At 45.7% G+C, this 13,199-nt stretch overlaps 1 protein-coding gene across 2 annotated transcripts in view; it reads left to right on the top strand.

Annotated features, from left to right (window-relative positions):
- Window positions 1-13,199, top strand: part of TMEM241 (transmembrane protein 241) — a 119,464-nt gene that overhangs the window by 17,297 nt on the left and 88,968 nt on the right. For both annotated transcript variants that reach the window (XM_056138222.1, XM_056138221.1), the window contains exon 4: window positions 12,188-12,269. In XM_056138222.1, coding sequence (XP_055994197.1) covers window positions 12,188-12,269 — 82 coding nt within the window. The remainder of the gene's footprint in view (window positions 1-12,187; window positions 12,270-13,199) is intronic.

Raw genomic sequence — 13,199 nt, 5'->3', positions numbered from 1 at the left:
TTAAAAAGTTTTCTCTTCCTTACTGACAAATGTATTCAATATGCCAAACACAGTAACAAGAAGTCTCAAAATGGAGACATTACTGGACCCACTCGAGCAAATCGATGAACAATGGGAGGACAGTGCTACAGTGCTACTGACAAATTAATGGAATAATTCTGAAATTTATTAAAAAGAAGCTGATCTAATAGCTTTACTTCGTATGCAAAACACTTCAAATTATCTAAATGAATACAAAAATTTATGTTCCTGTGGCACAATGCTCATTACTGAATAATAGTTCTTTTAAACAAAATTTCTCATTTTTGCAATGTGCCAAAATCACAAAAGTGTTTGAGACTCCATCAGAAAAGATAGTGGTACTTTATATTTCTTCAGGTAGCTGTGCTTATGTTGAACATAATACACAAAGTAACAATAATCCCTAAACATATGGGATTATTGTTGATAGTTTTTTTTAAATTGGTGTCAACAATGATGAAATATGTGACTACTTTTCTATTAGTTTTAACTGTTTCTGTGTACTCGTCATTCCCAGTGTTTTAAAGTGCTACCTGTTAAAATTAATTAGGTATCAACAGTTCCAAATGCCTGTAATACTACTATGTTGGGCTGGAGCGATAGCACAGCGGTAGGGTGATTGCCTTGCGTGCAGCCGGCCCGGCTGAGCCGGGTTCGATTCCTCCACCCCTCTCGGAGAGCCCAGCAAGCTACCGAGAATATCTCGCCCGCACGGCAAAGCCTGGCAAGCTCCCTGTGATGTATTCAATATGCTAAAGACAGTAATAACAAGTCTCACGATGGAGACGTTATTGGGCCTGCTCGAGCAAATCAATGAACAACGGGAGGACCATGACTGTGACCGTGATTACTATGTTAATCTAAGCAATGCTTAAAATAGTTAAATTGTTGGCCTAAAATTCCTTTGCATTATCAAATGGCTGGAAAAGTGAAATGTATTCATTATAACTCTACTGAGTGCTATAAACACACATATCTGGGTCTCTAGCAATTCACTTACTTTAGCACACATCAAGTAGGATCTACCCATTGCTGTGCTAACTGTTTTATAATTTAAGAGCTATGCATTTCCAAAAGCAAGCTGTTGTCATGCGGACTGCTTAAATTATTAATACCTAATTTGATCATTTATAGTTGTTATTTAAATTTTTTACTGCATCTTGCTTTGGTTTTGGGGCCACCATTGGCAGTGATCTGGAGGCCCTCCCTTCTCAGTGCTCAGAGTGCCAGGGACTGAATCTGGCCCTCTGAAAAGCCCTCTTCCCAGCCCTGCTATTCATTGCTTTTATCTTCAGTTGAGGCCACAGTCAGTGGTGCTCCTGCACACCTGCGGTCGTTCCTGATGTTACTCAGCATGGTGGAAAGGCCTGACATTTTGATGCTTGGATTGACTGTGCTCAGCAGGAGTCATGTGGTACCAGGACAGAACTCAGGGCCCCAGACAACTAGGCTCATACGTTACCTCTATACTATCTTTCCAGTCCCAAAATTCAATCATTTTTATTGAAAATAAAATTTTCTATATATCTAATATAGATATTGCCAATGACCACCCAAATATTTTTTAATTTATCTGCCTAATCTAGTCAGTGATAGTTCCCCCTTTTAAGTAAAAGTCACTGTCACTGTTACTGTCCTCCCATTGTTCATCGATTTGCTTGAACGGGCCCAGTAACATCTCCACTGTGACAATTGTTACTGTGTTTGGCATATTGAATACGTCACGGGTAGCTTGCCAGGCTTTGCCGTGCAGGCGAGATACTCTCGGTAGCTTGCCAGGCTCTCCGAGAGGGGCGGGGGAATCAAACTCGGATTGGCCATGTTGGCCGCTTGCAAGGCAAACGTGCTACCTGCTGTGCTATCGCTCCAGCCCAAGTAAAAGTAAATAAACTTTTAAGAGTAACTTTGAAGATTATTTAGCTAAAATATGCAAAAAATATATATTCATATCAGATTAACAAGAAAGCAATTTTTGTATTATGCTACATAAGCATATTATGTAGCATCTTTAATAAGTCTTGAAATAAAATAACTCATTCAGAAACAATTTTTTTTCACAGTATAACTGAAAAAAAACGCTCTCTTATTAATCTCTGATTAATTACTAGTCAACATAATCTAATTGGGGGCAGGAAAGATAGCACAACCAAGAATCTCCTTGACTCATAGCTGTGCTAATTCTACTGGGTTTAAGAGTTATTTCTGTGAGCTATGAGCAGAGGTAAGAACCTAAGTATAAAAAGGCAATTTCTGATTTTTCACAATTCAAAGTTAAGCCTCGATTAAGGAAACTTAATGCAATCTAAACTCACAAAAACAATCACTATGGCTTGCATTTCACATTTACTATAAATTAAATGCTATAGGGGAAGTCATACTGGAAAAGGAAATATGGAGAGACATGTATTTTGTTTTGATATTAAGTTCAACAGAAAATCAGAAAGATAAAATTAGAAACTTCTGTAACTGAATGCAAAGATAATTATTTTGTTCTAATCTGATTCTGATTTTTATGGGAATTGTAATACACCAAATTCCATAGCTTCCTTTGCGTTTATGTTAGAACATGTGATTTTAAATACAAATTTCACTGCTGAATATATATATATATATTTTTAACTCCTATTTAAATACTCCATGATTCTGGTTTTAAATTGGCAAATGCCTTGGGTAATAATGAGGCATAACACTGAAAAATTATCTGATTGGTGTTCATACTGATTATGACCAGCCCACTTTATTAAATATAGTTGACAAATAAAATTAAAACATTTGAAGTATGTATTGTGGCAGCTGGTTTGTGTGTGCAGTGTGGAATAATCCCACCATCTAATTCTTTCACACATCCATCACCTCGTATATTGACAGTTTTAATTTTTCCACGAGAACATTTTGTTGTGTGAATATTCATTCATCCATTCGGAGGCACTGAGACAAGGAGAGATATTATTTTCACAGAGGGCTGGATTCGCCCAGATCCTGTGACAAAGGTAGAGCGTCCTGAGTTCTCCTTTTATTACCATCCTACAATTCCTACCTCTAAAGGGCTAAATACAGTGAGGTCATCAACAAAGAAGATACAGGAAGAACATGCAAAGCAGAAAGCTTTTCTGGGCTACAAGCACCTGTGATCTGCATGTCAAAGATAAGGCTGGGCTAGCACCTGGAATCTGCTTGTCAAAGACAGGCTGGGCTAGCACCTGAGGTCTGCAGGTCAAAGACAAACTGGGTCCAGGCTTCTCTAAGAAGAGGAAAAACTGACTCTTTCCATAAACCAAAATTTATGAAATTATTTACTGAAGGCAGCTTAAAGGAAAAGATACTCAGCCTCATCCAAAACAGTCGGGACAGCCCATTTTCATGGGGCTCTTGTTCCTGCCTGTGTGCAGTACAGTCTACAGGGGCTCATGCTGATGGCTTAGTCCAACCCTAACAACATTTCATTTCTACAACCTTGACAAATGCACGTTATGTATTGTGTCGTGTTACCAGCTCTAGTCACCTTGTCATATACCTTAAGCTCAGACGTTACCTGTCTTATCCTCGAAAGTTTGTGCCCCATCCTGCCCTCCCCCTAGGTCTGCACCCTCACGCTGGTCAGCCCCTTGTCACCTCTTCTCGGAGTCAGAACTTTTCTTTTGTTATATCCTGGCCTAAGAGACATCCCACGGTGCTGCTTCTCCCCAGGAAGGAGTTTATCAGCACGCTCTGTCCCACCTAGCGCCTGCGGACCTAATGAACTGCTTTATGACAGAATCTGTCTTGTAGAGCAGCAGTGGCCTTTGGTTCTTCAGCCTTTTTACCCCTGGCTGCACCCGGGCCTGCAGGCCATCTCCATAAGCTGGGAGAATAGTGGTTTCAGCCTTTCCACAACTGCAGGCTGGCACCTGTGTGTGGACTGGTGGCTGGTGACCACGGTTGCAGACCACAGCTTGGTGGCTGTCACTAATGCCATACTTAAGCCCACAGATGAGATGTCAAATCTGCAGAGCTGAGACCACTCAGAGGCGTCCTGTCCCATCTCAAACTCGAACTCAGGTGTTTCAGCCCCGCCTTGGTAGTCGCTTTTCTGGGAGTCTCTCTTTCTCCTAAGTATTAGGAATGACGTCTTGAATCTCCTCCGTTCTTTGGAGTTTATTTCTATTCTCTGGAGTTTATTTCTGACTTGGGAGGTGTGTGTGTGTGTGTGGGGGGGAGCTCCCTAGCAGTGCTCAGGTGCCCAGGGAAACTCAACCTGCCAGACCATATGGCTCAGTGTCCCGGCCCTGAGATGCCATGCCACTTCAGCCCAGTGGTGCTGGGGGCCACCAGGGCCACATCCCAAGGTGCGTGGAAGGGCCACGTGTTGCCCGGGACCAACCTTGGGGCCTCTTACCCATGCAGAGCATCTCCTGGTCACTGTGCTGCCCACCCCCCCCTCCTCGGGCTTGGAGTGAGTTTCTCATCATGGACATCTCTGCGGTCCAACTTTTCCTGTGCGCATTCTCCCAAGGCTCAGCCCTGCTTCCGGGACAGAAAGCAGGGGGCCAGGAGCCAGCTCCCTGGGTAGGAGTTGGCCTGCACGGCTGGTCAGGGCTTCACAGAAGGTGGCCCTGTTTCCATTTCAGCAGAAATGGCCGGGGGTGGGGGGGGGTTAGGGGGTAAGGGGGGAGAGCGGGTGGAGGGGAGGGCTCTTTGTTGAGATTCTCTGGCCAGTGAATGAAATGGGAAGTGGGGAAAAGTGACGATTGCACGTGGGGAGAGCCAATTAGGAAAGTGCCCTGAGAAAATGGGACTTTGCAGAATCCCAAGGCTGACAGGATTGCCCACCAATGCCCAGCCTGTCCCTGCCTATGTGTGGTGACATCCAGGGCAGGAATTCCACCACCTGCTTTTCTGCAAATTGGGGGCTGGGTGGGCAAGAGGGAGGGGAGAGAGAGAGAGAGAGAGAGAGAGAGAGAGAGAGAGAGAGAGAGAGAGAGAGAGAGAGAGAGAGAAATTTGGCCCTCTGGTGCTCATTTGCCCATTCTTGCCCTAAATTATGCTCTGTAAGAATCTATTGTCGCCCACTTTTCAGCTCAGGTAACATGAACCTGGACTTTGTCCAGCAGGGGTGACCCTTTGTGAATCATCGGGAAAGTGAAGAGGGATGGGGAAAGGTCTAACGAAAGTAGGAAGAAGAAGGAAAAGGACAAGGAGAAAGATAAGGGCATGGATTTTTTTTTGTTTGGGGGCAGTGGCACGTCCAGCGATGCTAGTTCTGCACTCAGCACTCAGGAATCACTCCTGGCAGGGCTTGGGGGACCATATGGGATGCTGGAGATTGGACCCAGGTCTACTGCATGCAAGGTGTACTATTGCTCCAGCCCCAGGTTTAGATATTTGAAGACCATACTCATTATAAATAGATATATAGGTATTTATCTATGGAGAGAGAGAGAGTCCTCTCTAAGTAGTGAATCAATCCACATATTCATTCTTTGCAAGCTTCCAAGTACACATTGGCTTTGCAAGGAGAGTTATTGCTGTTTTAGTTATTATCAGACCCCTCGATTTGGCCTCTGGGGTCTGGTCACTTGTTTTCGTGTTCGGAAACCTTTCAGAGCCACTAGGTGTCAGTATAACCCCAACAGTCTCCCAGAATTAAGCTCAAGGAGCTGTCAGTTGCCCAGAAACAGATAAACGAGTGTTTTCAGGGAGCAGATGTTCCCTCCATAATGCATGCTCTATTTGAAAAACAAGTGATTTAATTTAATTAGCCTTTATCTCAATAACAACACTTTTAGAATTCATGCCAACAGATTAGAATTAGCTTTGTGTAAAAGGCTTTGTGCATCAGGGTTTTTAGGGAGTGTGTGCAAACAAACAGCAAGCCCTCACCTCAAGCAACACACGCACACATTATATGTGCTTATTAGTCACAGAAGAAAAATTATGCATCACCACAGACTTTGGACCAGAGACATAGCTCCAGTACATTGAGCTATGTCTCTGGCCCCTGATACTTCTAATGAGAAAAAGAAAGAAATGATTATAAAGTACAGGAAAAATTGCCTTCACTGTGGAGAGATAGCTTAACCCAAGACCACAGTGCTTGTGTTGCATGCAGGGGTCCCGAGTTTGATGGTTCATATACCACTGTGAGTGACCCTGAAACCTTAAGCTAGGAAAAACCTCCCTGACCACCAGACCATCCCTTCCACCAAAAAGCAAACATTCTACTTTTGTTTCAGGTTTCTGAGCCTGGTATTGAAGAAAGACGTGTTTGTTTGTTTTCTTTTGGGGTTCATCCAGTGATGTTCAGGGCTTACTCTGCACTCAGGAACTACGCAGGAATGGGGCCATATGGGATGCCAGGGATTGAACCTGGGACAGCCACATGCAAGGCAAATGCCCTAACCACTGTACTACCCCTCCAGCCCCAGAAAGACATGTTTTTTAAGAGCAGTTTTTGTCCTTACAGTTTGAGGTTGCATCCTGATTGCTATAAGTGTTCATACTATTAAAAGTTGGGATTCAGAGAGGCAGATGGCTGGATATAGGTGTGTTTGCTCCTGCCCTTGTAGACATAGTAGTCTAAGTATCATCAAGTGTTGTCAAAACTCCAAAGGGCTTGGGGAAAACAGAGTAAGAAATGTGAATCTTGACTATGACTAGAGTTTCCTGATTATTTTGTTGCTTTTGTTTCCCTCCTGTAATAGATAGGAGAGAAAGAGAGAGAAAGAGAGAGAGAAAGAGAGAGAGAGAGAGAGAGAGAGAGAGAGAGAGAGAGAGAGAGAGAGAGTGTGTGTCAGACCTTTTTTCACTTCTAAATTAAAAAAATAATGCAGGATGTGGCCTTCGTATACTCAGGTGCTGACTGCAGGTGCTGACTGTGCTGACTGTGTCTGCCTGGCCTTGTCTTGGACCCTGGGGTGGGGGGTGAACAGAGAGCCAGACTGATAAAGATGCTTGTCCTCAAAGAACTGACATTCTAATTGAGATCAAGAGACAAGAAGCTTCTCCAGAATTGCACGTACAGGACGCATCAGATGGCAGTAAGCATGGAGAATGATGCGAACTGTGTGTGCGCCTAGGCGGGTGTATCACTGGAATGTCGAAGCACTCTTGGATAAAGTGACTTTCAAGCCTTGGAATGACCCTGAAGGTATCGAGAGGGAAAGTGTTCTAGGAAGTAGCAGCAAAGATGTTTGGTATATTTGATGATCACCAATCAGAATGAAATATAGTCTTACTCCATTTAGAATTATAGGTACCATTAGTTACCCCAAATAATATGGTTTTAAGAGTCGGAGTGATAGTACAGCAGGTAGGGCATTTGCCTGGCATGCGGCCAACTTGGGTTCCATCCCTGGCATCGCATATGGTTCCCCAAGCACCGCCAGGAGTAGTTCCTGAGTGCAGAGCCAGGAGTAACCCCTGAGCATTTCTGGGTATGACCCAAGAAGGGGGAAAAAAAGAATATGTTTTTTAAAACTTTTTTTTGTCTTGAGGGCCACACCTGGTGCTCGGGGGCTATGTCTGGTTACTCTATGCTCTAGAGTAACCCCCGGCAACGCACAGGGGACAATAGGTGGGACCAGGGATTAGAATCAGGGTCACGGCTACCCCCACTGCATGCAAGGCAAGCTCCTTTCCTCCGGTACTCTCTTCCTGATCCCGGCCATTTGTATTTTTAAAATACATTTCTTTCAGATGGCATTGATTCACATTTTATGAGGTTCTGATGTATAGCCCTGTAATTCTATGTCACGATCGTTCCCAAGTTTAGTCTCGCCCACCCCTTACTCTCGACCCCTCTTTACCTCTTTCACCATTTTTGTTTCTTGTGTGTGAGAGTGATAGAGCCGGAGACAGGAGACAGTTGCCCATTTATGTCTGCCAACTTGTTTTCTTTTGAGTTGATTTTTCTTACCAATTTGTAAACATTTAGTATACAGTATACATTGGGCTAGAGTGATAGCACAGTGGGTAGTGCATTTGCCTTGCACGCGACCGACTGGGCCGACTCGTGTTCGATTCCTCTGCCCCTCTCGGAGAACCCTGCAAGCTACCGAGAGTATCTTGTCCACATGGCAAAGCCTGGCAAGCTACCCATGGCGTATTCAATATGCCAAACACAGTAACAATTCTCACAATGTTACTGGGCCCGCTCAAGCAAATCGATGAACTATGGGAGGACAGTGCTAGTATATATTAAGGATATTAAGAGCCAGCAGTGCTCCAGGGTTGATCCTTTTTTCCTGGCTCTGCACTCTGGAATCACTCCTGGACCATATGGGATGCTAGGGATCGAACCCTGGCTGGCTGCATGCAAGACAAATGCCCCATCCACTATACTCTCGCTTGGGCCCCAGTAACCCCATGTTATAAGTGAAAAAACTGAGTTTTTCTCCAAGGCTAGTTTTCAAGTTGGTGCATGAATCAGCTCTCTTTAGAATCGAGACATTCTAAATATGAGTGTTTGCTGACCCACAGGGTTGGGTTTTTTCCATTGCACAAAATCTCCTACTGAATGTCTGTGTCCTTCCTGTTCTTACCCCTAGAGGACCGAGAGGACCTCTAAATGACACCCATGCTAATGACCCCGTATCACCAAAGGAACAAGCCTGGGGGAGGGTGAAGTCATCCACCATTAGCCCTGTTGATTGAAGTTAGCTCCCTTAGAATGTCCCTTGGAAGTAAAGATGAATTCAAGCTCGGGAGACCATGTGAATGCTCCGAGATTACACTCCCCTGTGCTTGGACCAGATATGACTTCTGTTTGTTGTTGCTGTATCACTCCAGGAAATAATCTTCTGTTATTATGGCAGAGCTAAATGAATCTAAAACCAGTTTTGTTTCTTCTTGAAGAAGTAATCAAACATTTTTTTTTTGAGGGCCTGGAGAGAGCTCAGTGAGCTGAGCTCATCTTTGCTTTTAGGAGGTCCAGATTTGACCCTAAGCTTTGTGTGGTCCCCTGAGCACCACTGGGAGTGACCTTTGAGCACAGAGCCGGGAGTTGGCCAGGAGCGCTGCCAGGTGTGGCATAAAAACCAAACCAACATTTGAGGTGACAGAAGAGATAGTTCAATGGGCTAGAGCACATGATTTGCATGCAGGAGGCCTGGGTTTGATCACCAATATTGCACAGTCCCTGAGCACTACCAAGAGCATCACTGACGTGACCCATCACCCCACCCCCCGTCCACCCACGCCTAAAGGAAGAAATAATATGCAAAGCACAAAGAAGCATCCTACTGGCAGCTCCTGACTCCCTGGCCAATACAGGAAGCTCTACTCAGGGACACCTCGACAGAGATCCCGATTCTGATTCCCAGGAAGAGCAAGTTTGAACAATCTTTACAAATATTGTGATGCTGTGCAATCTTTGCCCACTGCCCCTGAGCCTGCCCGGCTCTTACTGAAGCTGGCCTTGGTAACCATGGAGAAAAAGAGAAAGGAGGGGGGAAAAAATTATTTTTGCACAGTTCAGAGAGAACTGTGGGAGAAGGGCATGTGTAACGGGAAACCGGTTCATGCCAGTCAGCACGTAGCTTCTATTTCTTATTGCGGTTGAAGGCTCAGTAAGATGGACGCATGGACACGAGATGAGGCAGTTCAGTCAGCAGGAACATTTCTTTTCACATGTTCAAAACAAGCGGGGCCCGGGGAGATGGCTCCAAGGAACGCAGTGTGTGCTTTGCATCGGGCTCTCTGGGTGCTATCATGGTTCCCTAAGCACCACTACGTATGACTGCCCCCTCCCCAAAGGAAAACTCAAGGGGGGAACAATTGAGCTCAGCAAGTTGTCTGCTTTGGCCCCTGTGGGACCAACTGTGTGATAACTTCAGTGTGTTGAATATACACACCTCATGGGTGGCGAGAAAGGGTCCTGAGGAGTTGGTCAGTTTGTGACTTCCCTCACTTTTACCTTCACTAACTCTGTTGGGTTACAAGGCTTGGAGGGGAGAGTAGGAAAGGTCGTTGTATGATTTCATGTTAAACCTCAAATAAATGTTTCCTTATGTGATAAAAAACAAACAAACAAACAAACAAAAACAGGGCCTTAGGGAGCCAGAGAGAAAGCACTGCAGGTAGAGCTGGCCTGGGTTCAATTCTGGCATCCCAGATGGTCTCCTGAGCCCTGCCAAGAGTGATCCCTGAGTGCAGAGTTGGGAGTAAGCCCAGAGCACCACTGCTGGGTATGACCCCCAACCAAAACCAATAAAAAACCCAAGGCTTTCGGGGCCAGGGAGATGGCTCCAAGGACTGGAGAGAGAGCAAGGTCTGTATGTTGGAGCCACAGGTGGGTTCCGGGCACTGCAAGGTCCCCTGGGCACCAGGAGCAGCCCCTGGGTACCATCAGGTATGACCCCCAAACCAATAAAAGCAAAGCCCAGGCTTAATCATCATATTGATGAGAGTTCAAGGCCTGGCTTCGGCTTTATCAGCTCTTCTGACCACAGGCAAATGACTTAAACTCTGTGCCTCAGCTTTCTGATCTGCACAATGGGGATAACAATAATACTAACATTAATGCCTTTCACATGGGTTTTTCTGCAGCTCAAAAATAAAACTGCAGATATGTGGCACCATGTTTGGTTTGTAACAAGGGCTCTGTAAGTGTGAACTGTGGTGCTGTGACTAATAAGAACTTTGAGGCTCCAGCACTTGGTCCAGACCACAGCTTTGCTGAATGAATGTGTGTATCTAGGAAGTCGCACTCAAGGCTTTATGGCAGACTAGAAACTTTCCATGCCAGGCTCTCTGCCAGGTGTGTAAAAGCAGGTGTGATTCTGGACGCAGTGCCTGCCCGCGTTCATTCGGTTAGCAGGACTGTGTTTGAACAGGCGCTACCTGGAGAGCAGTGCTGGGTTAGTGGGGATTGTCTTCTGCTGTGCAGGGATGGTCTCACTGACTAGCACCTATTACGAACTCAGTTAGTGGCCTGACTGCCACTGATTGGAGCATGCCACCTCCCTGGTTGTGGAAGCAGATGGCAGTCATAGTCACATGCACTGTATGGAGAGCTTGTATCTGGCTGTTCTTGGGGGGAGTGAGACTTGATATTACAGAGAGAAAGCGGTAATTGGTGTGGCCGCAACTAAATCATGAAATGGGCCTTTCTGCAGTCCTTCAAGAGCCCTTGAACTGGCATTCTCAATTCCAATTCCTGGTTGAAGGAATCATATGATCGGAGAGGTAGTCCAGGAGCTAAGTGCTTCCTTTGCTTGCAGCTGGCCCCAGTTTATTCCCTGGCTCGGCATATGGTCCCCTGGGCAGAGAGCGAGGAATAAGCCTGAGCACTGCCATGTGTGTGCCCCCCCCCCATAAGTCATCACATGAGCCCCCACTTCAAGTTCTAGCACTCTCCTTTGTTTTGAAGGGTTTGGGGAGGCCACACCTAGTGGTGGTAGCAGGGTAGTCCCAGTTTTGTGCTTGGGGACCACAGGATGTTGGGAATCAAACTGCGGTTGGCCGTATGCAAAGCTTGTGCCTTAACCCCTGTGCTGTCTCTTCTTACTGCCCAGTTCTATCCTTGGACACTGTGGCTTTGGTTTGACCTAGGTAAATAGCCTTTTAAAATGCTTAGTTATTTGGTCTGTCCAAACCCTCTGACTGGTTCAAAGAATAACATTCACTCTCCTTTAAAGTAAGTCCCATCTGTTCTTTCCAGCTCACAGGAAGGAGTTTTCGAGTCCTCCTTATCTGGGAAGAGTGTGGACTCCAGTAGCAGGAGGTGGTTGGAGTGAGAATGTCTTTGCCAGTGTTGTCACAAGGGTCTAGAAATGTGGCCCACTCCAGGGCTCATGCAGAGATGCCAAGACAATTTCTGCCGCTGTGTTTGGTTATCTAAAGGGCCTTACCTTCCAGTGTGGGGTCCTTTGGACATAAAGCAACAGAAATCTGTGTGTGTGTGTGTGTGTGTGTGTGTGTCTGTGTGTATGAGAGAGAAAGAGAGAGAGAGAGAGACAGAGAGAGAGACAGAGAGAGAGAGAGACAGAGAGAGCCATACCTGGAGGTGCTCAGGGCTTACTCCTGGCTCTGTGCTCAGGGATCTTTCCTGATAGAGTTCAGAGGACTGACCATATATAGTGGTAGGAATCGAACTCAGCTTGGCTGCCTTCAAGGCAAGAGCTTTACCTGCTGTACTGTCTCTCCATCCTAGCAACAGAAATCTGATGACCTCTCTCCCTCTTTCTAGAGCTAATGTTTCAACCTGGCTTCCTGCTTCACTGCTGTTTGTGGGGATCATCTATGCTGGTTCCAGAGCCTTGTCCAGACTGGTAAGTGGTAGAAGTTTGGCGGACACCCCTACTCACCTCGACCCACTTGCCTTTAACTTAGTGGATCTTGAACCAGGAGGGTAATGTTTCCACTTACATGTTTGGAGAACATAGATTAGAGACCAAGTACTGGATTTGAATCTCCATTTGGCTGAGCTGAAGACATGCAGAAAGAAGGATGTGCCAACATATTTTACAAGATAGGGAGCATCCCAGAGAGAGTCACAATCTGTGTGGCGCCTGCTGCAGAGGGGCTTCACTTACTCTGCCACAAACAAAGGACGTCTTGATCTTCAGCTCTAAGGCAGGGAGGAAGGATGCATGAACACAGGGCTGCTTCTTGCTCTTAAGCAACCAGCACTGACCTGTGGATGCCATGACTGGCCACTTGCTGGGCTCTGTCGTGGATGGGACACGGAGTTGAACACTGCACATGGGTTCAGCAGTGGCACAAGCATTCGTTCTGTCCTCCACACCCTCCCACAGAATTGAACTCTTGAAGGCAGTATCTGTGAAGATTCCTCTAATTTAGGTATTTTGCTCTCCAGAAGGAATTTATTAGTATGCCACTGGTCAGACTCAGAACTTGATGTAAAAAGGAGGCATGCCATGGGCCAGAGTGATCTGACAGTGGTGACAAAACTTGAATTTCATGTAACCAGCCCCTGAGATCACACACGGCTCCCCAAATCCTGCCAGCAGTGATCCCTAAGCACAGAGCCAGGAATATGCCCTGAGCAGCCAGATGTGTCCCAAAACATCCAGCTCCTCCACCCCACAACAAAGATGCCATGTTCCGGGCCTGCTGTTCTTAGTGTCTGGAAAATGAACATGTTCTGACTTTTGGAAAAATGTGACATTTGCAAGACAGTTTCACCTACTTACATAAAGTTTATTGTTTTGTTGGTTCCTTGGATCTCAGCAAGGAAA

This window comes from Sorex fumeus, unplaced genomic scaffold (assembly GCF_029834395.1).
Source record: "Sorex fumeus unplaced genomic scaffold, SorFum_2.1 ptg000128l, whole genome shotgun sequence".
NCBI lineage: Eukaryota > Metazoa > Chordata > Mammalia > Eulipotyphla > Soricidae > Sorex > Sorex fumeus.
The sequence above is the reverse complement of the archived record's forward strand: the minus strand, read 5'-3'. Positions and strand labels throughout refer to the sequence as shown.